We start from the raw sequence: 26,298 nt of genomic DNA on the forward strand, positions 1-26,298 counted from the left end.
AGGAATGTAGGCGTTCATTTCTTTAATTAAATATTTACGTATTATGCCAATAAAGGTGTGTGTGTGTGTGGAATATTTACGTCCCAACTTATCGCTGTGGACAAAAGGTGACTTACAACACAACTTATTTACTAGTCATGATGCATACCTATTCTCTCCAGCATCAGAGGAGCATACCTACTATATTAGGTGCTTTGGAACCAGGCAGGACAATGCTGCTGAAGTTGTCTTGTTCGTGGGCTTCCTAGAGGCACCTGGTTGGCCACTGTGTGACTTGATGGACCTTGGTCTGATCCAGCATGGCCTTTCTTATGTACTTTATTTATATCCCACCTTTCTCCCCAATGGGGACCCAAAGCAACTTACATCGTTCTCCTCTCCTCCATTTTATTCTCATAACAAGCTTGTGAGGTAGATTAGGCTGAGAGTGTGTGACTGACCCAAGTTTACCCAGCAAGCTTCAATGGCAGCGTTGGGATTTGTATCTGGGTTTCCAAGATCTTAGTCTGACACTTTAACTACTACACCACGATGGACAATCCTAAGTGAGGCCAGCACAAGCAGATGGCTGCCTGAGGAATGCAGCTACCGCATGGGAGCATTATATGGTGGAAAGCGCCATCAAGTCACAGCTGATTTATGGCGACATGTAGGGTTTCCAAGGCAAGAGATGTTCGGAGGTGGTTTGCCAATGCCTCCCTCCACATAGGGCTGAGAGAGTTCTGATAAAACTGTGACTGGCCCAAGGTCACCCAGCAGGCTTCATGTAGAGGAGTGGGGAATTGAACCCGGTTCTCCAGATTAGAGTCCGCTGGTCTTAACAACTACACCACGCTGGCTCTCAAGGAGAATTATATTGGCCCTTTATAGAACCTTTACCATTGTACAGAACCTATTTGCTATAGCTGTAAGCAGTTAATAAATATTATGATTACACTTCAGTTAATAAACAAGATCTATTTGCTATAACTGCTTAATAAATAAAACTATTATTATAACCACTTCAGATAATAAAAGCAATTGGGAATAATAAAAAGCTCCAAACACCTGCAAATAGAGTTCACTGGAAGGATTGTTAATGGTGTTCCCTTCTTTCTCCACCCCTGAAAAGTTTCTGAAAGTTAGGTGACCAGAAGGTTGGTGTAGCAGGAACAAAGCTGGCAGACATCACCCCTCCCCAATTCTTGTGTAAACCTCTGAATAATCTGCAAAACAGCAGGGATGAGTGATCTCCCCTGATTTCCCTCTTCCCACCACAGTCCCCTACATCATATCCTACTCAATTCCCAGGAAACCCGGATCTTTAGCAGCGGTTTTTCAAAAGATTGATGGAGATGCAGAAAGAAAGGGACATTCAGAAAAATCCCTTCCCTTTATTTACTGAGTGTATTTATAACCCGCCTTTCTCACTGAGACTCAAGGCTGACTACACCGTGTAAATCAATACAATCAATATGATGCATGTGTGCATTAAGCACTGATTACACTTGGAAGTGCGTTAAGACTTCCAACTAATGGCGACCCTATGAATCAATGTCCTCCAAAATGTCCTATCCTTAACAGCCTTGCTCAGGTCTTGCAAACTGAGGGCTGTGGCTTCCTTTATGGGGTCAATCCATCTCATGTTGGGTCTTCCTCTTTTCCTGCTGCCTTCAACTTTTCCTAGCGTTATTGTCTTTTCCAGTGAGTCTTGTCTTCTCATAATGTGACCATAATGTGACCAACATACTATAGCCTCAGTTTAGTAATTTTAGCTTCTAGGGATAGTTCAGGCTTGATTTGATCTAGAACCCACTTATTTGTCTTTCTGGTGGTCCACAATACCCATAAAACGCTTTTCCAATACCACATTTCAAAGGAATCAACTTTCTTCCTGTCAGCTTTCTTCACTACCAAACTTTCACATCCACACATTGTAATGGGGAACACTATGGCATGAATTAACTTGATCTTGGTTGCCAGTGACACATCCTTACACTTAAGGATCTTTGCTAGCTCCTTCATAGCTCCTTTTCTCCTCCTGATTTCTTGGTTGCAGTCTCCCTTTTAGTTGATGATGGAGCCAAGGAATAGAAAGCCTTGAACAATTTCATTTTTCTCATTGTCAACCTTAAAGTTGAGTAATTCCGCAGTAGTCAATTGTACACATCAGTTTTGTATTTGCAATAGTTGGGTATAATTGACTCTATGCTTCTTTCACAGAAATCAGCCTCTCTAAATAACTTTACTAGGCTAACACTGCAATCCTAAAGAGAATTACTCCAATTACAGGATTGCCCTGTAAGACTGCATCCATGCACCATGAGATGTTGCACTATGGTTGCTCTACAGCAATAATTCACAGCTGGATTTTTCTATGTGGACAAAGTCCAGTTGCAAATTATTGCATCAATACAACAATGCAATATGGAGTGATGCGTGGATTCAGCCAAGTTTGCAAAGAGCTCTCTCAAAAACAAATTTCCCCTTTAATCGCTACAGGAATTAACTACAAAAGGCGTACCATACATATCACCCAACCAATGCTTCTGTCAATCTATTAAATCCAGAGGTTTACAGTTATTATCATCTTAACCCATGGACACAAGCATCTGTTGGAAACATGCTGCATTATAATGGTACAGGCAATTGCCTACGAAAGTTTATATCACAATTAAAAGATTTCTAAGGTGCTTCCTTGCATGTCTAGTAGTTCTCCATCCCCACATCCTGTATACCAGAGCCTTAGTAAAACTGCTGCATCTAAATAAGAGAAAATTGTGTGTACGCTGAAGCATGGAAGGGGGCGAAGTACTCATTTTTGGGTTGGCAACCATTTAAATCTGATATGCGCATGCATATAAAGGTTAGAGGTATGAATAACGTGGAGGTTCCTTTCTCAGCAGTCAGTGGCCATTTATGCATGGGAGGTTTTGCCTTGGATTTGCTGCTCTCTAGATGCACATTCTCCACCTTCCGAATTCTCAAAATTCTGCATGGGGGCTTATTGCGGGGTTTTGATAATTTGGATGGGGTGGTGGTGGAAATGTGCATCTAGAGAGCGGCAAACCCAAGGCGAAACCTCCCGTGCATAAATGCTCTCTCTGTGTGTAAAATGCCGTCAAGTCGCAGACGACTTATGGCGACCCCTTTTGGGGTTGTCATGGCAAGAGACTAACAGAGGTGGTTTGCCAATGCCTTCCTCTTCACAACAAGCCTGGTATTCCTTGGTGGTCTCCCATGCAAATACTAACCAGGGCTGACCCTGCTTAGCTTCTGAGATCTCAGGCTAGCCTGGGCCATCCAGGTCAGGGCTCTAATATATATACATACATATACACACACACATATACACACACACACATATATATACACACATACATATATATATATAGACACACATACATACATATACACACATATATACATACACACACATATATACACACATACATATATATATATATATACACACACATATATACACACACATACATATATACATACATATATATACACACATATACATATATTCTATTCTCTCTCTCTCTCTCTCTCTCTCTCTCTCTCTCTCTCTCTCTCTCTCTCTCTCTCTATATATATATATATATATACACACACACACAAATTTCTCACCATCTTGGGTCAAATGACTATTTTGAGGAAGGAAGAAATGGACACACCCGAAGTGGTTTTTACACCCAGAAGGGAGGGCCTAGCCTCGGCATCACTGCCTCCCCCACCCCCACCCCCGGTGCTTGCAAACAAAAGAGGCTGCGGTATGCAACCGAGGAGAGATGCGGGCAGCTTTCCCTCCGCAGCGGTGCAGAGCCGCAGGCGCGCCGAGCCTCGCCTCCCTCCTCCCGGCCGCCGGTGCCTTTCAGGTGAGGAACTACATAATTTCATAATCATGGATGTATTAATAAGTATATACAGATACCCTTTTTTTTAATTTTCCTTTTATTATCATTATTGTATTTTTTTATGTTATAAAAATAAAAAAAAATATTAAAAAAAAAAAAAGGAAGGAAGGAAGGAAGCGCATACCTGCCCAAGCTTCTGCCCGCCAAGACGCCCAAGGACAGCATGGAGGAGAGCGGCCTCAGCCCACCGCTGGCTCGCCCCCCACGTGCCGCCCGCCGCGCGCGACGGAGCTGGACCGGCGGCGCGCGGGGGAGCAGAGCCACTTCCGCCGGGCAGGGCCGGGGTTTCTTTTTTGCGCGCGCGCGCCCCCTACAGGCTCGCCCCCGCCCCCGTTCCCGCACGGACGACAACAACGCCGCGGGAGCGAGCCGGGCAAGGGGCTCGGAGGCGAGAAGTTGGCCAGGCCGAGGAAGGGAAGGGAAGGGAAGGGAAGGGAGCAGGCAGCCGTCGCGTCCCTCGCGCCCTTCTTCCCTTTGCACGGTAAGGCCGGCGGGCTGACCCTTCTGCCCTGCGCGGAAGCTGGGGCTGCTCCGATGCAGCGCCTGCTGCTGTCCACGCCTTTCCTTTGGCCATTTATACACGGGAGGTTTTGCCTTGGATTTGCTGCTCTCTAGATGCACGTTTCCCCCCCCCCCCATCCAAATCCTCAAAATTCCAAAATGAGCCCCCATGCGGAGTTTTGAGAATGCAGATGGGAAAAATTTGCATCTACACAGCAGCAAATGCAAGGCAAAACCTCCCGCACGGGAGGTTTTGCCTTGCATTTGCTGCTGTGTAGATGCAAATTTTTCCCATCTGCATTCTCAAAACTCCGCATGGGGTTTTTATTTTTGAGTTTTGAGGATTTGGATGGGGGGGGGGAAACGTGCATCGGTGCGTGTGTAAAGTGCCTTCAAGTCGCAGCCGACTTATGGCGACCCCTTTTGGGGTTTTCATGGCAAGAGACTCACAGAGGTGGTTTGCCAGTGCCTTCCTCTGCACAGCAAGCCTGGTCTTCCTTGGTGGTCTCCCATCCGAATACTAACCAGGGCTGATCCTGCCTTGCTTCTGAGATCTGACGAGATCAGGCTAGCCTGGGCCATCCAGGTCTAGATAGCAACAAATCCAAGGTGTGTAGATGCAATTTTTTCCCATCTGCATTCTCAAAACTGCATGGGGTTTTTATTTTAGAGTTTTGAGGATTTGGATGGGGGGGGAATGTGCATCTAGATAGCAACAGATCCAAGGTGTGTAGATGCAATTTTTTCCCATCTGCATTCTCAAAACTCTGCATGGGGGCTCATTTTGGAGTTTTGAGGATTTGGATGGGGGGAAATGTGCATCTAGAGAGCAACAAATCCAAGGCAAAACCTCATGGTGCTCTTCTCGCTGCGCGTGTGTGTTTTGGAATGGTTGCAGTGCGTTATGTGTTGCGTGCCAGGCGCCTGGGAGGTCAAGGGACCTCCTTTTCCTCCTCTTTCCAGAACCTGCTGGACCTCGCCCCCCCCCCCCCGTCAGGTGGGTCTCCTCCCTGTTAGATCTGGGTTGGCTGGAATGCCTGTCAAAAAGCGATCCCCAACGGTGGTGTTTGAAATTATAGCATAGGCCAGTTATATAACCCAATACAGTGTATGGGAAATGTAAAATATTACGGCAGGGATGCTCTGATTCATCCTCTACTCTCTAGCGTTTGCCTCGAGAGGGCTCTTGCCACCATTAAAACAAGATGTGATATGTTTGATAGATGGCACCGCTTTAATCTTCTCCGTTACTCGAGAGCTTTTTGTAGCTCGGTGGGTGTTCGGCATCGGCTGAATTGTGCAAACAAAACGTGTTCCTAGTATTTTCAGCATTGGCAATAAAGGACTTTTTTGCAGGATGCAAATGGGAAAGTGTTGTAAAGGAAAGTGGCAGCCCGAGAAGTTGGACTGAAATATTGGCAAAAAGTTATATAATTTCAGAAAAGAGGCTGAATGCAAATGAAGCTGTGAGTCAGCACCATATCACTAATCACAAGTTTGCATTGAGGTCACTATGTTCTAGTTTCCATCCTAAGGTGTAGGGCTATGTTAGGAGAAGGTGGTGTTTTTAAAGGGGGGGAGATCATTATCCTGTCATTCTTAAGTTTGCAGTACAGGTTCCTAGGTTCAGTTGCATAATGAATTTTTGAAAAGTTGAAATAATTTTGAACATAAAGTTATGTGGTACATTGTCTGTACAGCAGTAGTAGATGGTAAATGTTGGGAATGTGAATTAGTTTTTTCCCCTTTACCTGATGTGCCTGTATATTGTGTAAATAAACGTTGCCAGCCTGAAGCTTATCTAGCTGCATCCATGCAACCTTCTATAATATGGTGGCCAAGTTTGAACTACTTGCCAGGCTGGGGTTTTTTTATTCAAACAGTCAAACTCCTTGTCTATTGAACTCTGAGTGGTAATTTTTGTGCTTTGTTCTAAATGTGGCAAAAAAAAAACAGGGGAAGAATGGATTTAACCATTCAATAGCTTGAGTAATATGACAACAGACGGTGCATCATAAGCATTATTACACCTTTGTCCATTGAAGTCATTGGGTTAAGAAGGGCGAGAAGACCAGAGTCACTGGAAAAGATAATACAGATTGAGTATCCCTTATCTGGACTCACTGGGGACCAGAAGTGATCCAGATTTCGGATCTTTCTTTATTTTGGAATATTTTTGGAATTTTTGCATATACATAATGAGATATCTTGGGAATGGGACCCAAGACTAAACACACCATTCATTTATATTTTGTGTATGCTTTATATATGCTTTATACACATAGCCTGAATGTAATTGTAAACATTGTTTTTAGTAATTTTGTTTACATTGAACCATCAGTGGCACTGCTGAGGGCTTGTGAGTAATGCTTGCATGCTGGCTGAAAAGATCCAGTTTTTGGATCAGTCCGGATATCAGATGTCCGGATAAGGAATACTCAACCTGTAATGCTAGGAAAAGTTGAAGGAAGCAGGAAAAGAGGGACCCAACATGAGAGAGATTGACTCTATAAAGGAAGCCACAGCCCTCAGTTTGTAAGACCTGAGCAAGGCTGTGAACGATAAGACATTTTGGAGGACATTTGTCATGGGCCCCCCTGTGCCCAAGTCCGAGGCCTCCAATGCAGAACTGGAGCAGTTGGCCATCCCATCTGCAGCTGACCCTCCCGGGAATGCAGCTGAAGAGCCTTCTGAGCCAGATGCTGAATTAAAGGGGCCGTCAGATGCTTCTACATCTAACCAGGCTGAGAAATTCCAGTCCCCCTTGGAAGCCGGCCTGTCAGAGCCAGCCAGAGGCTCAGAAGAGTCCTCCCCCACAGTTCACCGAAGACAGAAACTCCGAACCCTGCTGCATGAAAGAAGACAATCGGCCGGGCTGCAAAGTCGGAGAGGCATTCCAGCTGTAGAGAATGACAGTGAGTGATGACAGGACCAACCTCACTCTGATAGCTGGCCAGATTTAAGGAACGGTGAAAGTCAGCCTAGGCATGAAAGCAACGTACTGAATTCCATTTTCAGCTGAGCTCCACTCTGTTTGCTGTCTTGCCTGAGAACGGCCTTGGACTGTTTGAAGACGACGCCTACTGCCTTGTCTGTGACCCAGACCTTGGACTGCTTAACGACGACTCTTGCTGCCTGTGATACATAAGAGACCTGGCCTGACTTCTTGGACTGCTTCCTAGACTTTGCCTTACCACTGCTGACCCCACTGTTTCTGTGCAGCCTCCCAGGCTGCAGAAGCCTCAGCTTCTGTACCCTCCACCACTTCCTGTCGCGCCCGCTCTCAGCTCCCTCTGCACCGTGCTGCAGTCGTGGCCCCCGCCGGCCTGCCCGGCCAGTACAACATTGATTCATAGGGTCGCCATGAGTCGGAAGCGACTTGACGGCTTACACACAAGTCTGTTTAGGATTGCACTATAGGGTATGAGCCAGCTGAAATTGCATCTCTTCCATAAACCTAGTGATCGTCTTAGCCAATCTGTTGTCTCTCAACATCATCTATCTGTCCTACAGTGGTAATTTAGTAAACCCAAACTTTACTGAGGGGTGTGCTAGGACAGAGAAGCAAATGGAAAAAAAAACCCTTCAGAAACACAAAAGCCAGCAGATGATAAGAAAATGTAACTGATTTAAACTACATTCTGGATAACAGGATAAATATAATCATCAACACAATTCCAATGTAGCTTCATATTAGACTTTATACAGACTCACCTTTATTCATGTGTGAAGATTTTGAACCCAACAACCAGTAATCTCAGATTGTCTTCTGTCCTGAAAATGAGTGCTTTTCTCCTTAGTGCTGGGAGTTTGTTTAACTCTAATAAAAAAGTGAGTATAAGCAAACACCATGCAACATCTCCCCTTCCCTCTGGATTCAAGCAGTTTTTAATGCACTGAAAACCTAAACTCATCTCACTGTCTCTCAGCCTGAACAAATTATACCTCCAAAGGAATCCATGCTTTTATTTAACCCAAGAAGATATCTCACTTGAGTCAGGTTGCACCAAGTCTTAGGACCAGAACTTTTCTTTGGACACAGCTGTGGCAGCGATACCACCATGGATGTATGGTAGAAAACACGGGTTAGGGGAGAACAGTGCAGGATGCCAATCCAAATGGTGGCATAGCCAAGATGGGGAGGAAGCAATTTATTTTTGGCAAGAAAATCTCTCTAACAAGGGAGAGCAATGTGAGACTTGATTGCCAATGGCCACAGCCTGGCCCAGCGTGTATCCCAGAGACACAGGAGGTACACGTAAGGGCTAAAGGTGGCTTCACAGCACTTCTGCAGTTGCCCCCACCTGCAAATTGGTAGACAGCCCTGGAGAGCAAGGTGGAGGAATCTATGCCGCTACAGGCAGGTGCAGTGCCAGCAACCTCTAGGGAGCACAGCTGGAACAGATATCAGTATCATGTACCACCCCTTCCTCTACTCCTCCCTCCTTCTGGTGGAAAATACCATGAGCTGTTTCCTAGTCCCAAATAAGGCATGGGACCAAGCTACTTCCTGCATCAGCAAAAATCAGTACCTTTATGCAGCCTTACAAACTGGAATACAATGGCCAAAAGTAGAGCTCCTTGTTTTGTTTAGTCCTTGAGCAGGGTGGAGGTGACCTCAGTAGAAGAGATAGGGATTCCTCAGTAACCAGATACTTATTAATACAATTACCAGAATCATTGATTACTTGTGCCCTAGAGCCATTGACAAGACTCCTTGTGCCCTAGAGCCGTTGAATGCTTTAGTTGGACTGCGGAGAGTAGTCCCAAGGCCAAACCCAAGGAAATTCCATCTCAAATTTAAAATAAATGAGATAAAAGGGCAGTGCAATTCCTGCCCTCTCAAACAACTTTCTTTTTCCAAGAAGCCCCTCACACAAGTGGAGGTTGTGCCACAATAGTGCCATAGATCTGTTACATGCACCACAGACAAACTCCTATTGTAACCCTACTTTAAGTCCTTGTGGCCATGAATGGTGAGGAACTGCAAGATCTATTAACAGTAAGCCCAAATCTCTTAGAGGGTCTCACAATTAGTACAAGAGCTTTGGCAACCTAATCTCTAATGGTCAGGGCTTCCGTCTTTCAGCAAGGATACCAGACCAAGACTACTATGATAAGGATGGTCTGTGACTCAGTGACAGGGCAGTGGCGTGCACACAGAGGGTTTCAGGTTGAATCCCTAGTGTTTCCAGTCGAAGAATCTCAGGTAGCAAGACAGACCTTTGTCTTCCTGCGATCCTGAGGACTACTGCCAGTCAGAGTGAACAATACTGAGCTAGATCAACCAACGGTATGACAGCAGCTTTGTTCCGACAGCCCCTTCATCTCATGGTGCACCCCAACAAAGTAGGACTAACACTAACACTGGGCTAGACAGGATACCACGTGGACCAGGACGGAACCTGTGCATCAAGGCTACTGTACCACCTATGCTAGGCCACACACCTTGGCTGCATTCAGCTAACGTTGGGTCTGCTTCTGTACCCCCTTCATGTCCGAGACAATCCTGCCTAGACAGAAACTGTGGGTCCTGCCAAGTTCAGCTACACATTATGTCTCACCGACCTTCCATTCTACAGGCCAGGGGATTGCCATATTTTGGTTTCCCAGAGGGCACCAATGCATCCCAATTGCTATTCAGTATCTCTTAGACATCGACAACATCAGAGCAGTAAAGCAGGACCCTGTATCTGAGCTGCTTTCTGTGTGGAAAAAAGAGAAAAATTTGGTTCAGGAACTCCTTGAACAGTCTGTGATGCTCTAACACTCCCAATTGGAGGCACTAGTTTCGTCTCAGAGGCTCTGTGCCACTTTTTCTTTCTTTATGAGATATTTTACCCATCAATATCTCTGTGGCTGCTGGAGGCTTGCTTTTTCAGGAAACTACTACTTAGAGCCGTGCCCCTCTTTCTTTTACCAGAACATTTTCAGGCCTGGTGGCCTTCCTTTCCTCATCTTGGTAGACTCATCCATTTTTCTGTTGACCACTGCCTGGGTCACCTCCCTCCAGATTGTAAGCAAGAGATACATAGAGATACATGACCGGTATAATCTACCTAATGGTCCTAAAGTTGTCCCTTTTTCTTATCTAGAATAGAGGAATACCTGAACCCCTCTAAAAAGATTCCCTTGTAAGCTGTATCATGCAGACTCCCTGGATACATGCCATGGAAATTCTCTAGTCAGACAGAGAAATAAAGTGTTATTCCATTGGTCCAATGACTTCTACAGGATAGTTTCTCCTTGCTCCAAGCATATGGATGATGAGTCTGCCTCCCAGATAGGGCAACCTATACTTCTTGCACACCAATCTTTCCCCTACCTTAACAGGGGATCAGGGAGAGCTGCTTAAAAGCTGATTACTTCAAATGCTTGTCACAGAACAGGAAGTGGTGATCCTATAGGTCACACTTCCCAAGGGAAAATCATAGCAGTTTGTTATATTTTCCACTCTTGGGCTGTGTGGGGCGCTACATGCTCAGGATCCACCCACACCAAGGAAAGTCTGGATCCCTGACACAGAGGCATGGGAAGTCAGGCCTTTCTTAACCCGTTACCTTACTCTTGAGGGAACATTCCCCATGTTATCATCAGGACAGCCAATATGATGGGTGCAGCATTCTTCAGGTAAGAGGGAAAAGCCAGATCCTGGTCACTCCAGGAGGAATCCTCCTTCCAGGTTAGAAAAGTCCCTCGTGTCCCTATGTGCAACATTTCCAGGGCCAATGAAGGGATCAAGTGTTGCTTAATGGTAGACCATCTTCCATGGTATACAGAGGGTCCCAAGCTCAATCTCTGGTATCTCCAATTAAAGGATTGTGTGATGTAAAACACCAATGGTCCATGCTAGTATAAGGCATCCTTATGGACCTGTTTTTATAAGTCAACTGAATGAGCAGACTATCTGCAAACTTCAACAGTAATAGAGTCAAATGTGCTGCTTTTTGTGACCTAAGGAATTGTTCTGTATATTTCCATGCCAGTTTTCCTCAGTCTTTAAATGAGGAGGAAGCCCAGGTCTGTATTCTTTAATTACATTTTTCTTTGTGGTTGGGATATGCAGAACTCCACAGCCCATTACAGAGGAGGTCTCTACATATCCCTAATTAACTCTTATGCATTCAGTTTAGTGCCCTTGCTGAAGAAAAAGCCCTTGCTGAATTCCTTTCTGAAGAAGTAGATGCTGTGACTTATAAAAATTCGCTAAGAGCTTTAAGCATGAAATATTGTTTGCAGCTGATTAACTGCATGTCGGAAACAATATTAAGAAAATCTAGTTGCACTTCTTAGATCAATTTTTATTTACGGAGCTTGAGTTACATTTGGGGAAAAATCACTGTGCTTTTTTGTATTTTCTTCAGATTAATTGGATTCTTCTTACTTTCATGATACAGGGGAGCTTCACAACCTTGAAAATGTCGTCTGTCAAACGACTTGTATACTCTGTCATCAATTTCTTGCGAGAACAGAGTCAGATGGAAACGTTCACTTCAGATGAACAAGAAAGCCTGGAAGGTTGGTGGTGGTTGATGTGTGATGTCTGGTGTGAGCATTAATTATGTGAAAAGCAAGAGAGAGGCATCAATGGTCTTCTTTCCTCGGCAATAATGGCTTTCAAGCATGGGACTTAGGGATTCCTTGGATACTTCCCCACGGTTCCTTGCAGAGAAGATCTGTAATGCAGCCACACGGAGTGAAATATTTTAGTGTGTTCAAGGATGCTTTGTTCATGTGAGGTCATAATGAGGCCCAGCAGGCCGGAGTTCTTGCATAGTTGCTAGGCTTTGGTAAATAAAAATTATTTCTAGTAGCTTTCTCACTTGCTGCTCCAATCAGGCAAAAGGAAGAGTGCTCCTTTTTTACCTACTGCCCAGAGGAATAGGGTTGTTGCAGTGCATGTGTTTATAGCTATCTGTGTCGTCCAAACCACAACACCAGTGCTGCATCATCCCGACACAAGGTATAAGCTGTTTTGAGAGAGACATTCTTTCCTGGCAGCTTTTCTCAAGCTTATTACTTACATGGTAGAATATAGTACAGGTTTTCCTTGCCGGTCACTAAGACTGCCTTTATGGTCACCGCTAATGACGGTATTTTGTGAATCCCTGCCTTAAGGCTTGGCCTGGCCAGTCCTCCTCATGAACTAAGTGATCACTCTGGAATGTGTCCCAGAAACCTCTAGAATGAACAGAGGCTCCACGTCAGGCAAGTGAATGTGGAAAAGATTCCTTGAAGGTTGAAATGTTGGAAGACTCCTGCTCTTTGATAATAACTAATGTAGATAAGGTGATGCTTGTGTTTGTAAGGATTCTGCATCTACATCTTAAATGCTCTTTGGCTGGAATGCATTCTTATTTGAAGGGCCACTTCACATTTTATGTAAAAGAACAGTCCTGTCACTGGTACCATGAATCACCTTGCAGAAGCTCCTGGGCACGTGCTTATCCAAAAGCACCTTTCTTTTAGAAAAGTGAAAGCCCTTCAGATGTTTCGCAAAAAGGCATCATCGGTTCATTGTAAAACTCAGATATCTGTCTGTTCCAGCAGTCAGTAAAAATGAGTCTGACTGTCAGGCTGTAGAGAACAGATGTCCTGTGTCTGCTCTTATGATAGTGTAGGTATTTGCTACATTTGTGAGGCAGAGGAAGAACCACTGTGTGTGCCCTGGAGCATAAACTGGGCGTTGGATAGCAACAATTAAATATGATATGTTTACGGGCTTCACTAGTTAAGATGGACAGAATGAAGTGTCTTGTTAAGGGACTGAGAAGGTTCACGGTTGACTAGACAACCAAACGTTAGATCCGCATTACAGTTCAAGCAAATTGTGTTAGAATAAGTAGAAAACTGACAAGGATTGGGGCAGATGCAGCTCAGCCAGTGCTATCCAGCTGCAACCACAAGACTGCAATGGGCAGAACATGGTACCAGTTGCTATTCTTGTTCCCTGAAGCAGGGGCAAACAGGAGTTGTGGTTGAATATCCCCTTCTTCTCCCCAGCAGTCACAAGCACAGCAGCAGTGTTTGGGAGAGGGATCTTCCTTCCTCAGTAGTCTATGTGGATTGCAAGGAGTGACAGTGATGGGTAGAAAAGGCCGCAGGGTTTTTCCCCCCTTCTTTTTGTAAGAATGCAGGGGCAACTTTCCCTATAAAATTTATTATTTGTGAGAGATAGTGGATGTAAAGCCGTTTTCTTAATTTTGAAAGATTGTTTGGAAGTAAGAGAAACTTAAATAGATCTTTTGTTTCAAACCATTTATTTGTTTTATACTGCCCTGTCCTGAAGTTTTAGAATCGTTTATAAGAGTAGAAAACAAGATGTGGCTGTCTTGTCCTATAAAGGTCAGCAGTATTTTGGCAAGTCTGCACCTTTGATATTAACAAAAGCTCCACTTGTAGCATATTTGTTTTTTTACTGTCACACTCTTATGTTAAATCAAAAGGTTCATGTTAGATAAAGAAAAAAAATTCCATAAGCAATTGGAAAGGTACATTAGCAGAAGTAGTCTGTGCTAATGGATAGACCAGCTTCCCAGTCCTTTGAAAACTTTTCTTTCTAAAAATTGGATCAATTTGTCTTGCCTGATGGAGAAATACCCTTCAACTGTAAGAGTATATCTCTGTGTGGTATAGAGGATAAGGGTGGATTTAGAAACATGGAGTTGGATTTTATAGCTCCCTTCTGCTAAGTGAGGGGTTTTGCTCCAGAGCAAGACTTCTTACTTAATGAAAGAGAGTCACAGTCTTGATTCAAATCCCTGTTCAGACCCAGAAGCTTTCATAGAAGTTGGGGCATATCATTGGACCTGGTCTTGGCCTGGCTAGTTCCATAATTTGTCTGGATCTAGATGGTGATGCACAAGCTGAATCCCTGCCTAACATTATCCTGGGTCATCAGCTGTAAATCCTGTTGTGGGTTTTGAGTCTTGATGGTGGCATGAAAGAATAAGTCTTTGGGCAGCTCCGTGTATGCAGAAGAATCTTTGACTTGCAGACTAGTTTGCAATGGCTTTCGAAAGCCGTGGCTCACAATTGGATTAGCTACTGCTTTACAAATATCTAAGCTAGCATGCTTCTATAAGTGTTTCCACTTGTCTGTATGAAGTTCAGAACCTTCTTTTTGCGTTGCGAAAAAGGAGAACTTCCTGTTTGTCTTCCACTTGTCTCCATGGTAACCACTGTGTTTGAAAATACGTAAGGATCCGTGGCACCTTTTTGTCGGATGTTTTCCAAACACTTTTCTCCCTGTCAAATGTGAGTAAAAGCAAGTTCCGATGTCTTGTTCCTTATCCTCTCTTTCCCCTTTGTGCACACTGATTTCTTCCTTGTCTCAGTAAACCATAGCTTGCTTGACTTCCAAACTGGGCACAGTTTGTTTCATGTGATTAGGGCAAGTAAGCTACAGTTTGCTTAAGCCAAGGAGGGAGTGACTTGGGCTGTGTGATGGGAGGAGAGAGGAAGAGGAGGAAACACACACGCCTGCAGATTTGCTGGAGGTTTGCTGGAGACCCACTTAGTGGACAAACGCGACTGTGCCTTTCCCTTCATAGACTGTGCAGATAATGCAGGGAAAGAGGCAAGTGCATAGCCTTTATCGGAGATTAAAGCTCTACAAAGGGCTTAGTACTCCATTTAACGGTGTATTATCCTCTGGGTTCTATTACAGTTTGATAGACAGAGGACACCGGTCTCACCTCTTTGCTAGTTGTTCCCTCTTCTCAAGATAAAAGCTAATATTTAGTGTACATATTGGATTGGAGGGTTGTTTTTATAATTTACCAGGAAACAATTTTGATCACTTTATCTCGAAAACCTGAAGTATTTCATTGATTTGGGCCTAGAAATAGCGATCTGGTTTTTAAATCTGTAATGCACTTAGAAGCATTAATTCTTCCCTATACAGAAGATTTTGAGCTTTACTCAGCAGATGCAGTTTGCTTAGGGAGAAGGTTTAGTGCCCTGAGGGAGATGTGGCATAAACAGCCCCTATGAAGTACCCAAAAGAAACACACGTTCACACTTGCCCTCACCAATAGCTTATCAATTGAGGTGTATCCAACCTTTCCATAGCTGATTTTGTTTGTTTCAGAGAATTGTTCATATTGGTACTAGCTGTCATGAAACAATAAGAGCATTTTTGTGCATGTTAGGACAAGAATAGTTGATTTCCTTTTTAAAAAAACCCAGCTATCATTACTTTCTTTACAGTGGCAATTCAGTGTTTGGAAACGGTTTTTAAAATCAGTCTGGAGGATTCTCATCTTGCTGTACCTGTACGCTTGACAGAAATGTTTGCAGACTCCTGTCATAAGGTAAGCACCGAATTAGCAAATATCTATGCCACAACTTAAAATAATTTTAAGAGAGCATTGCAGTTTTGTGAGGATGCTAGGAATGTCTAATAGAAAAGCCTAAGCACCTCATGAAATGGCAGCTCTTTAGGAGAAGCTCTTCAGAGAACTAGTTTTGAATGTAGCCTAGATGCGTACGTTGCTGCTTCCAATTGCCTAGGACAGGTTCCAAAAACACAGGAATGAGTAGTGAGCCCATCTTTCTGAGATGTCATCATCCTGAACAGCCGTCCTCACGCTGCACAGCAAAGTGTTTTTGAAACTGTAGGGAGTTCCAAAAGCAAGCTGTAGTGTGATATGGGAACCAGGTGTTCAAAGGCCAAAAAATCCCATTGAGCTATTGCCAAGCCCTTTGTGTGAGCTTAAGTCGTCTTTGGATCTTGGTCCTTGTCATGCATTGTGTTAGATCTTGACCTCTATTTACTGTCTGGTTTCCAGCTCCTAAATATTTGTGCACGTACCCCACCCTGCTGTGCCAGTGTAATACCCCTGCTAGTCCGGCATGGTATTTTTGCTATTGCACTGGGATAACAGATTGCATGCCTCATCCTCAGCAGCTGTTTGCAGGCATTGCGTGAGTTAGTATCACGGACTTGGAAAGTACCATACATGATAAACAAAAGTCAAAACAATCTGGTATGATAGTGTTGGTTAAAAGAAAAGAAACAACCCAGCTTTTGCTTAAAAGACGGAACAGAGGCAAAAGGGAGCTGGGTATTTTTTAAAATAAGGCTGGGATAATCGGTGATTATTCTCAAAAACCTCATTGTTTAAGGGTAGAAAGATGAAATAGGAGGATGGCAAGTAAAGAGAGTATTTTTAGCTGAGCTGCACCACGCTGGCATTGCAAGAGCCATGGAATGCTCCATGAGGTCTTTGGGTCATCTGGCACAGATTGACTGTCCAAAGTGGGTAGGGCTGTGTCAGACAAATATGGTCAACAACAAGTGGTTGCGCTTTGCTGCACAATGAATGCATAGCGCAGGATAATGCAATCGGGCTGGTATATACATGGCTACCTCTTGCGATCAGGCTGGTATGTAGCGGTCTGGTTGACAAACACAACCGTTCCCTTCCTCTCATGTGAGTGATAGATACCACTCCTGTGAAATGAATATGTTTAAAAATGTCAGAACTCTTGTAAACCAAATGCAGGTTCATATCCATTGATTTCTCCTTTCCTGGACTGGATTATGTCTGTCCATTGCTGAATATCTAATTGTGGCCAGATTTCTGTTTTAGTGTGATGTCAGAGATAGGGTAAATCTAGAAAGATTATCAAGCAATGAGACTTGTCTTTATTTTTGAATTAATACAGAATGAGATACTGCCTCTCTCAGATTCTTTGCCAGAGGATATTGAGAAAGCTGACCAACTAAAGGATGAAGGTATGCATTAAAAAGAGGAACCAATTTCATTCTATTGTAGCTCTTAGGGTTGGTGCCCATACTAAAATGTCACTCTTGAATGGACTGGCTTCTAGTCAACTCTGTCTAGTAGAAAACTGTATTGTAGAGTGGGAGATGCTGTGTATTGGATGAGATTAGAGTGATGCCTGATCTGAAGGAAATTTAAGAAGCTGAGCAGAAGCAAAAATGCAGTTCAATGGAGAAGCAATTCCCATTGAGGTCAATGATATGTATTCCCTTAGAAGTGTTTGTAGGATTATATCTATAGTATTCCTTGTCTTAGGTATGTGAATTTAAGGCTATAGCTTCTGTGGGCCAGATTATTAGACATTAAAATATTTGTTTATTTTTTCTGTGATGAAATAAAGGAATTGGGATATTATGCGAGTTTCAATTAGCCCTGGTGGAATATCAAGCTGATTGTTATCTTTATTCATCTCTTCATGTTATCTTTATTCATCTCTTCATGTTGCCTTTTATTTGCTTTTCACTTGTATAGCCTGCAGTTTTTAACTGTTCAGTATTCTTGCCTCCTTTATTCTCCTAGCAAGGCCAGCTTCATCCACATCTTTGGGTTTCAGCCATTACTCCCTCGTATCCTTCGATGTTACCTCATATGTATAAAGTGCCTGTTTGCTAGTAAAAAAGATTTGTACCCTACCCTTCCTAAAGCCTCAGGGTGGAAGCACATTTGAGCAAAGAAATAAGATCAAAATTCGCACAGCAAACTTAATAGCAAGTTTAAAACAATTCAATTAACGCAAGTGTAAAAATACAGCCATCACAATTGCATTCTAAGCCATCAGTAGAATCTGCTGGAACCTTAGAGGGTTTTGAGAAGGGAGAGAGGGGCAGGCCCTTCGGAATTATTTCTGGAAGCCCATTCTGTGAGATGGTAACAGCGATGGAGAATAGTCTCAAGTGGGCAGTGGTAATACTTGCCCCCTGCAGTGAAAGCAGTATAAGCAGTTGGACGAAATGAAATTGGGGTACAGTTCATACAGGGGGAGGTTCCTAGGCCTATCATATCTGTTTCCTATACCCAAAGTGACTTCCATCCAGTTGAATTCACTTATATAGTTGTCACCAGTTTAGTGCTTTACTTGACTAGTAGCAGTAGTTGTTGGGTTGTATCCAGTGGCTCTATTAAGTGAGGAGTTTTCCTCTAAAAGAGAAAATCTTGTTCTCGTGACAAGGCTCCGTATTCTGGGCAAGGCTCTTCTCACAGCAGAAGGGAGTTGCTGGGTCCCAGCCATTAGTTAACCAATATATAGCCAATCCTCATGAATGTTATGTTGTCTACCCCATGCTTCACGCCTGTCCAGTAGTCATAAATGCTATTCCTAGTTTACAGATTTGAGTCACCAGGGGGTGGGTCTAGTGATGCATCTCAGGCCATCAACCTTTTATTGTATTTATTAAAACGTTTACACCCTGCGTTTCCTTGTGATTCATATGGCATCTGAACACAACTATCACAGATGCAGTTATTAGAATGCTCTGATTACCAAACAGCACTGGCTTGCTGATTCTACCTAGACCATTGCCTTGGTGTTAGGAATTGCAGAGCAGGTCTCTTGTACTCAGCAAGCAAAATTTATGGAATGTATTATTTTGCAGCAAATAAAATTCCATGACAAAGCATCCACAGTGCCACTCTGCGCACGCTAAATTGCCAAATTGTGTCTGTTTATGAAAAGTGAATGCTGAAAAGTAGCAGTTGCGTCATTGCTTTATGAAGTGTAGTTTACAATGATGTGTGGCATTTGTTCGCACTCGGCATTCAGTCTTTTTTAATTACACAGACAAGTTTATTGCTGCTATTTATTTCAGGTAATAATCACATGAAGGAAGAAAATTATGGGGCTGCAGTGGATTGTTACAATCAGGCTATAGAACTGGATCCCAATAATGCTGTCTATTACTGCAACAGGTAAATAAGTATCACATATTTTGAACAACTCTTTTTCTCTCTAATTTCTGCTCAGCTGGTGGATAGCACACGTAACAATAATGCTAGCATTTAGAATCATAGAGTTGGAAGAGTCCAACCCCCTGCACAATGCAGGACATTCACAACTACCTCCCCCTCTGCTCTATGCCCAGAAGATTTACTTAGCTCATTTGGTGTTCAAAGCACTTCGCATACAATACATCTTGTTGTGATCTTTCCAATAGTTCTTTAAGGTAGGCTAGGAGAGAAATGCCACCAGATTCTGACCATGGTTTGGTCACCTAGAGTCCCATGGCATTTCCTTGTCTGCTGCCCTTTCTCGTTTTCAGTTTAGTCTGCTCAGTTATTCTTGTGGTTATTCTTTGTGATGCCAGTTTTGTCCATTTCACTGGGACTAGGCCTGCAATGCTAAAACTATTTACTTGGTAGCGTTAAAATTGACGGGGCTTAACTTCCAAGAAAGCGTAGTTAGGATTGGCCTGCAAATCAATCTATATCCTAGGGCTTCAACTTAACTTAGACAATTTGGTGGTTGGATCAAGACCTGTTTGAACACATGAAGCTGCCTTAAACTGATTCAGACCATAGATTTGTCAATGTCAGTATTGTCTATGCAGACTGGCAGTGGCTCTCCAGAGTTTTAGGTATGGTTGCCAACCTTCAGGTGGGGCCTAGAGATCTGTAATTACAACTGATCTTGAGACTAAGAGATCAGGTCCCCTGGCGGAAATGGCGGTTCTGGAGGGTGGATTGTATGGCATTATCCTCCACTGAGGTCCCTCCCCAAACTCTGCCCCCTTCAGAAATTTCCCAACCCAGAGCTGGCAATCCTAGTCTCTGGCTCCATCATCCACTACCTGATGCCTCTAACTGGAGATGCTGGGGACCTTAGAGCTTCTGCATGCATAACAAATGCTCTACCGCTAAGTCATGACCCCTCCCCATATGTTGTTGATATTCATGTTTTCTAGCTCAGTTCTTTTTCATACTTCAGAGCTGCTGCTCAGAGCAAACTGAACAACTATAATGAAGCAATAAAAGACTGTGAAAGAGCAATAGCAATAGATCCAAAATACAGCAAAGCATACGGAAGAATGGGGTAAGTGAGCCAATTGTCTGAATGACAAATTTAAGTGTAGCAGAAGACTCTCAAAATATTATTGGCAGGGGCTGACCAAAGAACTACTGTATCTGTAGCTGTTTCTGTTCTTTGCAATGAAAATACAGTCTGAGATAGTGAATAATCTACTCAGGTTCTAACCCTTAAGCTCTAAAATGTGTCAGGTTGACTGATGTATGCTGAGATTTTGTTTGTGTAATTAACTCAATAACAGTGTATTTTTTCTGCTTGTATATAGCTTGTGGGCCATAATAAGAACTGACTGGCTAATTTAAGTGTATTGTCTTGAAACAGTTAAACATCAGACATATCAAACTGTCTCACCATAGCTTAGAAAATGAGAATTGCTGATCTCTTAGCAATGGCCTATGAGGTTTATTTGTTCTGTAGATGCCTTTTCTCAGACAGCAACACCTGAAAGCTCAGTCTTGAGGAATCAAGATGAGGTTAATATGCTGGTCAGAACGATGCACTAGCAATAGCAACCATTTTTTAAAAATCAAGATTCCTCAATACTCTGCCAGTTTTTCAACCATTATTGGCATGTAATAAAAACACACTTTGACTATACATCGTCTAATGTACAATTATAGTTCCGATTAGAACAGGGAAGCATATTTGTTAAGTGAGAATTTATTGTTAATTTCTGTGATCCTCCCAAAGAAATGGAGATTGTGTTTTTTGGCCCAGTAGTTTAAAGATGTGAAAGTCTATATTTCAATTAACTGTTCTGTAGGCCAAACTAGTATTCATAGAATAGCAACTGAAGTCAGTGGATGTAGAACTCTGCTTAGGATCACACTATCACGATCCTTTGAACTGAGTTCCTACTGTGCTTCATGCATTTTAACTCAGCTTTTTCAGCCTTAGCAATTTAATTGTGTTTTTCTCTGACTGTTACAGCTGTAATGGTTGCTGTGCGAATCCCAAAGATTTCATATATAAGAATAAATGCATGTTACTTTATTTGTATTTTCAATTGACTTCCTCTTCTCTAACCAAACCACGAGCAGTCCTCTACTCTGACCAACAGGAAGTCCAATTCTTTGTCTGTAGAAGCCACTGATGCCGGCACATAAAACGTATTTCCAAAAGCTTATGACATCTTTCATGCTGTGAATACCATTTTCACATAATTACAAGTTCAGTAGAATACAGCCTTTGCAGACCAGGACCTGCCATGAAAAAAGGTTACTACAAGCCACTTAAATGCTTGTGAGAAGAAACCTACTCTCATTATCATATTCTGGTTCAGTGCACCTCTATAGAACAGTCCTTGCATGACTTCCTAGACAGGAAGATAATTAATAGAGAAATGGTGAGCTAATACGTAACAATTTAGATCATATGACTTCCAAAGAATTAGGGAATGAATGTCTATGAGCCTGCTGCCAAGTTTTTCATGGAAGCCCAGTCCTTTCCTGGCTTTTATTTAAATGAATATGAATTAGATCAGAAGAGAGAGACACTTACTCCTTTTTTACTCACATTGACTGCCTATATTCATTTTTAGATTGGCTCTGACTTCAATTAACAAATACCAAGAAGCAATCAACAGTTACCGAAAAGCTCTGGACCTTGATCCAGAAAATGACTCTTATAAATCGAATCTGAAAGTAGCTGAGCAAAAATTAAGAGATGTGGCCAGTCCAGTAAGTTACCTTTAAAAATCTATTTTGAACAGTTTAGTAACTAAAATAATACATTTAAGTGTGGTGGTTGATGCATATACTTTGATTTCAGACTGGAACTGGATTGAGTTTTGATATGGCAAGCTTGATAAACAACCCTGCCTTCATTAGTATGGTGAGCGCATTTAAAATACATTATTTGCTACATCTGTTTCATGTCCTCTTTGGGCAATTGTTTTATTTTAGCCCCAAACCCATCCTACTTTCTCCTCTCCTATATGTTGATTTTGAGCAGTACTGTTGACCTAATAGAGTTTGTTATAGTACAACAACATTATCAGTTAAAATGTACTATGGGGCTTGACAATACTAAAAACAATGTCTTTTGAAAACATTTCTATAGCAAGTAGTTATGTGGAGAAACATATGGAAATTTTTCAGAAACTGCCGATCCCCAAAAAACCACCTACTTGAGTTACTGAGATACACAAGCATTATTTTTCTTCCCCCAAATTTTATGGTATGTTAAACATGTAACCTTTCTTTCACAATACTGCCAGAGAGTGGGCCTTTTGAAAACTGCCAATTGAAACACTGCTTACATTACAACTCATCTCCTCTATTTTAGGCAGCAAGTTTAATGCAGAATCCACAAGTTCAACAATTGTAAGTAAAAGCATGGAAGGCAGAGCCTTGTGCATACCAGAGCATTAGCTTATTCTGATAATGCTGACCATGTGGGTCTGAGTATTCATTATTTTCGTTGGCGGTATCTTGGATTTGGAATATTAATCACCACTTTTTGATGATTGACAATTCAGGAATTATCCTGAGGAAAAAAGATACTGAATGTTTGCATGCGAAGAGGTAGTAGATAGTATGGTGGAGGAGGGAGGAAGATACTCTGGCTCTTGACCCAAGATCTAAGTTTAGACTGGGAAAAGAACATACTGCATGAACCAAGGTTGAGTTAGATTAATAAAACAATGTATTATTATGCAGCATAATTCATCGGGAAATTCTTAGGTATAAATCCCACTGGAGTTTTGCACAGGGGGAAAATTGACAGCGAATGGTATTCTTCTACTCTCCTTTTACCTGTAATTTAGTTATGGTGACCTTTAAATTTACTTGCAGTTAATTGCTTCTAATACAGTAAAGAGCATTCAGTCATTAAGAAAATCCCTATATGATTTTGCAATTATCTATCGCATAGGATGTCTGGTATGATGACAAATGCTATCGGGGGTCCTGCTGCAGGTGTTGGTGGCCTCACAGATCTGTCAAGCCTCATACATGCGTAAGTACTGTTAATTTACATACTGCCTATGCAGGCTCACATTTGTGGAAACTGCTGTTTTAAAAGGGGCCATGTTAAGATTTCTGGCTTTTATGCTTGCTTAGAAGAAAAAAGAAGGAACACATCTTTATATTTTTCCTGCCAGAGGTCTTGGAGATGTAGCTGGTTGGTCTGTAAAAGGGAAACTTAGCTACCTTCTGCTCCAACATCTCCTGCTTTCAAATGGGAGTCTTTGAGGCATTTCAGTCACACTGGATTTCCATTGGCACCTCTCCTGGAAGAGAAAAGCAAGGCCTACCACCTCCCTGTTTTTCCCTACTGTGAGCGGGTGGGTAAAAGGATGTGGTGATAAATAGGCTGGTCAGAATTGCCGGCCTTGCCACTGCTGTGCGTTTTAGGCCCATATTCTAAGCCTTGAAAAAAGGGCAATGGTGGAGTATGACTACATTGTTCTTTTCTCCCTACCCAAGTAACAGGGAACTGCTCACACTGCGTGTGTATTCTGACTGCACAGAAGGTTTTATACCCCACTTTTTTTCTACAAAAAGGAGTCTCAAAGTGGCGTACAATCACCTTCCCCCCCCCCACAACAGGCACCTTTTGAGGTATGTGGGGCTGAGATAGTTCTGAGAGAACTGTGACTGGCCCAAGGTCACCCAGCAGGCTTCATGTGGAGGAGCGGGGAATCAAACACACTTCTCCAGATTAGAGTCCGCCCCTCTTAGCCACTACGCCACACTGGCAGTTTGTGGCACTTTTCCAAAAAGAACCTCAACCTTAACAGCATATGCCTGTGATTGGTGACTGCATCAGTGTTACCCTATTGGCTGACTAGAGTTATTGCAGCTGGTATGCCAATGGTAATTACCACGATTGAGTTGGACATAATCAAACCCCACCTGAGATTGAGGAAGGCAATGGCAAATCACCTCTGTTAGTCGCTTGCCTCTATGGGGTTGTCATAAGTTGGCTGCAACTTGACAGTACTTCACACACACACATAAATGAGTTACAGCAGAGTTATGTAAGTATGATGTAGATTTCCATAAAGGTGTCTCTTGCTTTTGTTATAAAGTCACAGAAACCACAGATCTCACTCATAATGTGAGCATTTGTGAGGTACTTTTCTATATGGATTGCCATTTGCCATCCACTGCTTTTCCTCCACAGTAAAAGGCAATTCTGCTAATATTTGTCTTTCCTGACTAGAGAAAACAGGCAACACAATCCAAAAGGGGGGGTAGTTTAGCTGCAACTGGGGACAGCGCAGCCGGGCTGCCTCCTGAGTGGTTTTCTGTGCCAAGGCGAGCAAGCCACTATGCCACCATTTTTGCTGGCGTAAATTCATGCTGGGAAAAATGGGTGTTCCGGGACGAAAGGGTTTAGAGAGCTGACTAAAGTCACCCCCAGCCCCAGGAATGCCCCCTTTGGCACTGTAAGAGTGCTGCCACCAAGGTTGTGCCTGTGCCTCATGCTTCTGTGCCGCTCCCCAGCGCTGGCATTAGTGCCCATTTAGACTGCACAAGTGGCACTTACACCGGCGCTGGGGTCACCTCCAAAGGCATTTCAGGCCCCCCCTTAGGATTGCACTGTTAGTCCTACACTGGTTATGAGAGAGCCAAAGACTGAACTCTTTCCTTTATTATATTGATATGCCACTTTTCCATGCCACGCATGCCCAAGGCAGCTCACAAAATATTAAAAACAATTAATTACCAGTATGAAACCTCATACAGGCAGTAACAGTTAAGCATTTCATCCTTGGGTTTCAGTTTACTCGTAGGGCTGTGGAATAAATGGGTCTTCAGTGGACACTGGTAGGCCTGCAACAGTGGGGTCAAACTAATTTCTGTGGGGCCAGCGAGTTCCACGGTTTGGGGGTGGCAGCCCAAAAGTCCATTGTTCAGGTCCCCTCCGAATGTACTTGTTAGTTTGGGTTTCTGTAGTAAACTTGTTGGGAATTAGTCTGCGAGTTTTGTCTCTGTCAGGACTACAAAAATGGTTAAATGTTTATGTTATGTTTACATATGCCCCCTTCCTGCTGCATTTTTTTTACTTGCTTTTGCACTTCTGCAGAACTGATTTAGAAAGCTGTTTAAGAGGCAGATTTTTCCAAGATGACAGTATTAAAGCAATATTCAGAAAGGGAAGACGTGCTAGAACATTGCACGGGTAGAACTAAGTTTGCAGTGATGGTGGAAAGTGCAGGGGATAGTGCTAGCCACTTGGCCAGTGTTGATTGGTCCAATCAACACTATTGGTCAGGTGGTGTTCAGGCGCATTCCGAGAAGCTGGAGTTAAACTGCTGTTTTTGTTAAGAGAAGACTTAATTCGCTTCAATTCTTCTTCCTCAAGTTATGACCCAAAATAGGCAACAAGTTAAGAAAATGAGTTGTAGTTAGGAGTTGTTTTATATCCCAAGTTTACCCTCCCTTTAATATAGTAAACTTATATGTTTTGTTAAGGAAACCAACGTGTCTTGAGTCTTTGTGTTTGTGTTTTATCTGTGATCCACAAGATCACGATTTTTCGCAATCAATCTCAGCGAAACTCCCCTCAAATGGGCATGGGCGGGAACACACAGATGGAGGTTGTCCTTCAAGTGCTTTGGGCCCGAGAGTTTGCTGTTTATAACTCAGTTCTTGGTTTTTAGTATTGTACAGTATAGGTTTTCCTCTTGTTAACTGATCATTGTAAAAATACTTTATACAGGGGGCAGCAGTTCGCACAGCAGATACAGCAGCAAAACCCAGAGCTTATAGAGCAGTTGCGAAACCACATCCGAAGCAGATCTTTCAGCAGCAGCACGGAAGAACACTCCTGATTTAAGAGGCATGTGCTAGAATGCTGTTCTACTAACTCCAAAAGGCATACTGTAGCTTGTAGCAAATATCACCATTGTAATTCTTCTCAGATGGGAAACCTTTTGTGTGTATTCCTTATTGTCTGTTGAAAACAGATTCATTGCACACAGGTCTGAACATATCATGTACGTATATCGATGCCTTTGTAAATGGAATATAAGTAGAACTGGTGACTTATTAAAATCTCAATGTACAAGAGAGCATTTTCATAGCAAGTGGATGAGGGTACGTTTACTCTTCGCTCTGTCTTGGACTTTGTTTAG

General features: G+C 42.9%; 2 protein-coding genes across 2 annotated transcripts in view; one reads left to right on the forward strand and one right to left on the reverse strand.

Annotated features, from left to right (window-relative positions):
* Positions 1-4,067, reverse strand: part of NLN (neurolysin) — a 39,095-nt gene extending 35,028 nt beyond the window's left edge. Inside the window, exon 1 of the mRNA XM_056848145.1 lies at positions 4,027-4,067. Within this exon, the coding sequence (XP_056704123.1) occupies positions 4,027-4,067 (41 nt within the window). The remainder of the gene's footprint in view (positions 1-4,026) is intronic.
* Positions 4,068-11,815: 7,748 nt separating this feature from the next.
* On the forward strand, positions 11,816-26,261 carry SGTB (small glutamine rich tetratricopeptide repeat co-chaperone beta). The gene is made up of 10 exons (XM_056848146.1): positions 11,816-11,921; positions 15,615-15,718; positions 17,076-17,145; positions 19,000-19,099; positions 20,115-20,219; positions 21,754-21,892; positions 21,984-22,046; positions 22,500-22,537; positions 23,088-23,171; positions 25,884-26,261. The coding sequence occupies exons 1-10, from the start codon at positions 11,822-11,824 to the stop codon at positions 25,993-25,995; spliced, it is 915 nt and encodes a 304-aa protein (XP_056704124.1). The 5' UTR covers positions 11,816-11,821; the 3' UTR covers positions 25,996-26,261.
* The last annotated feature ends 37 nt before the right edge of the window (positions 26,262-26,298 follow it).

This window comes from Euleptes europaea, chromosome 4, assembly GCF_029931775.1.
Source record: "Euleptes europaea isolate rEulEur1 chromosome 4, rEulEur1.hap1, whole genome shotgun sequence".
NCBI lineage: Eukaryota > Metazoa > Chordata > Lepidosauria > Squamata > Sphaerodactylidae > Euleptes > Euleptes europaea.

Coding starts and splice junctions, on each gene's coding strand:
- SGTB (XM_056848146.1), top strand. CDS start 11,822: ATGTCGTCTGTCAAACGACTTGTATACTCTGTCATCAATTTCTTGCGA. Junction 17,146..18,999: donor TGACCAACTAAAGGATGAAG/GTATGCATTAAA, acceptor TATTTATTTCAG/GTAATAATCACATGAAGGAA. Junction 23,172..25,883: donor CTGTCAAGCCTCATACATGC/GTAAGTACTGTT, acceptor TACTTTATACAG/GGGGCAGCAGTTCGCACAGC.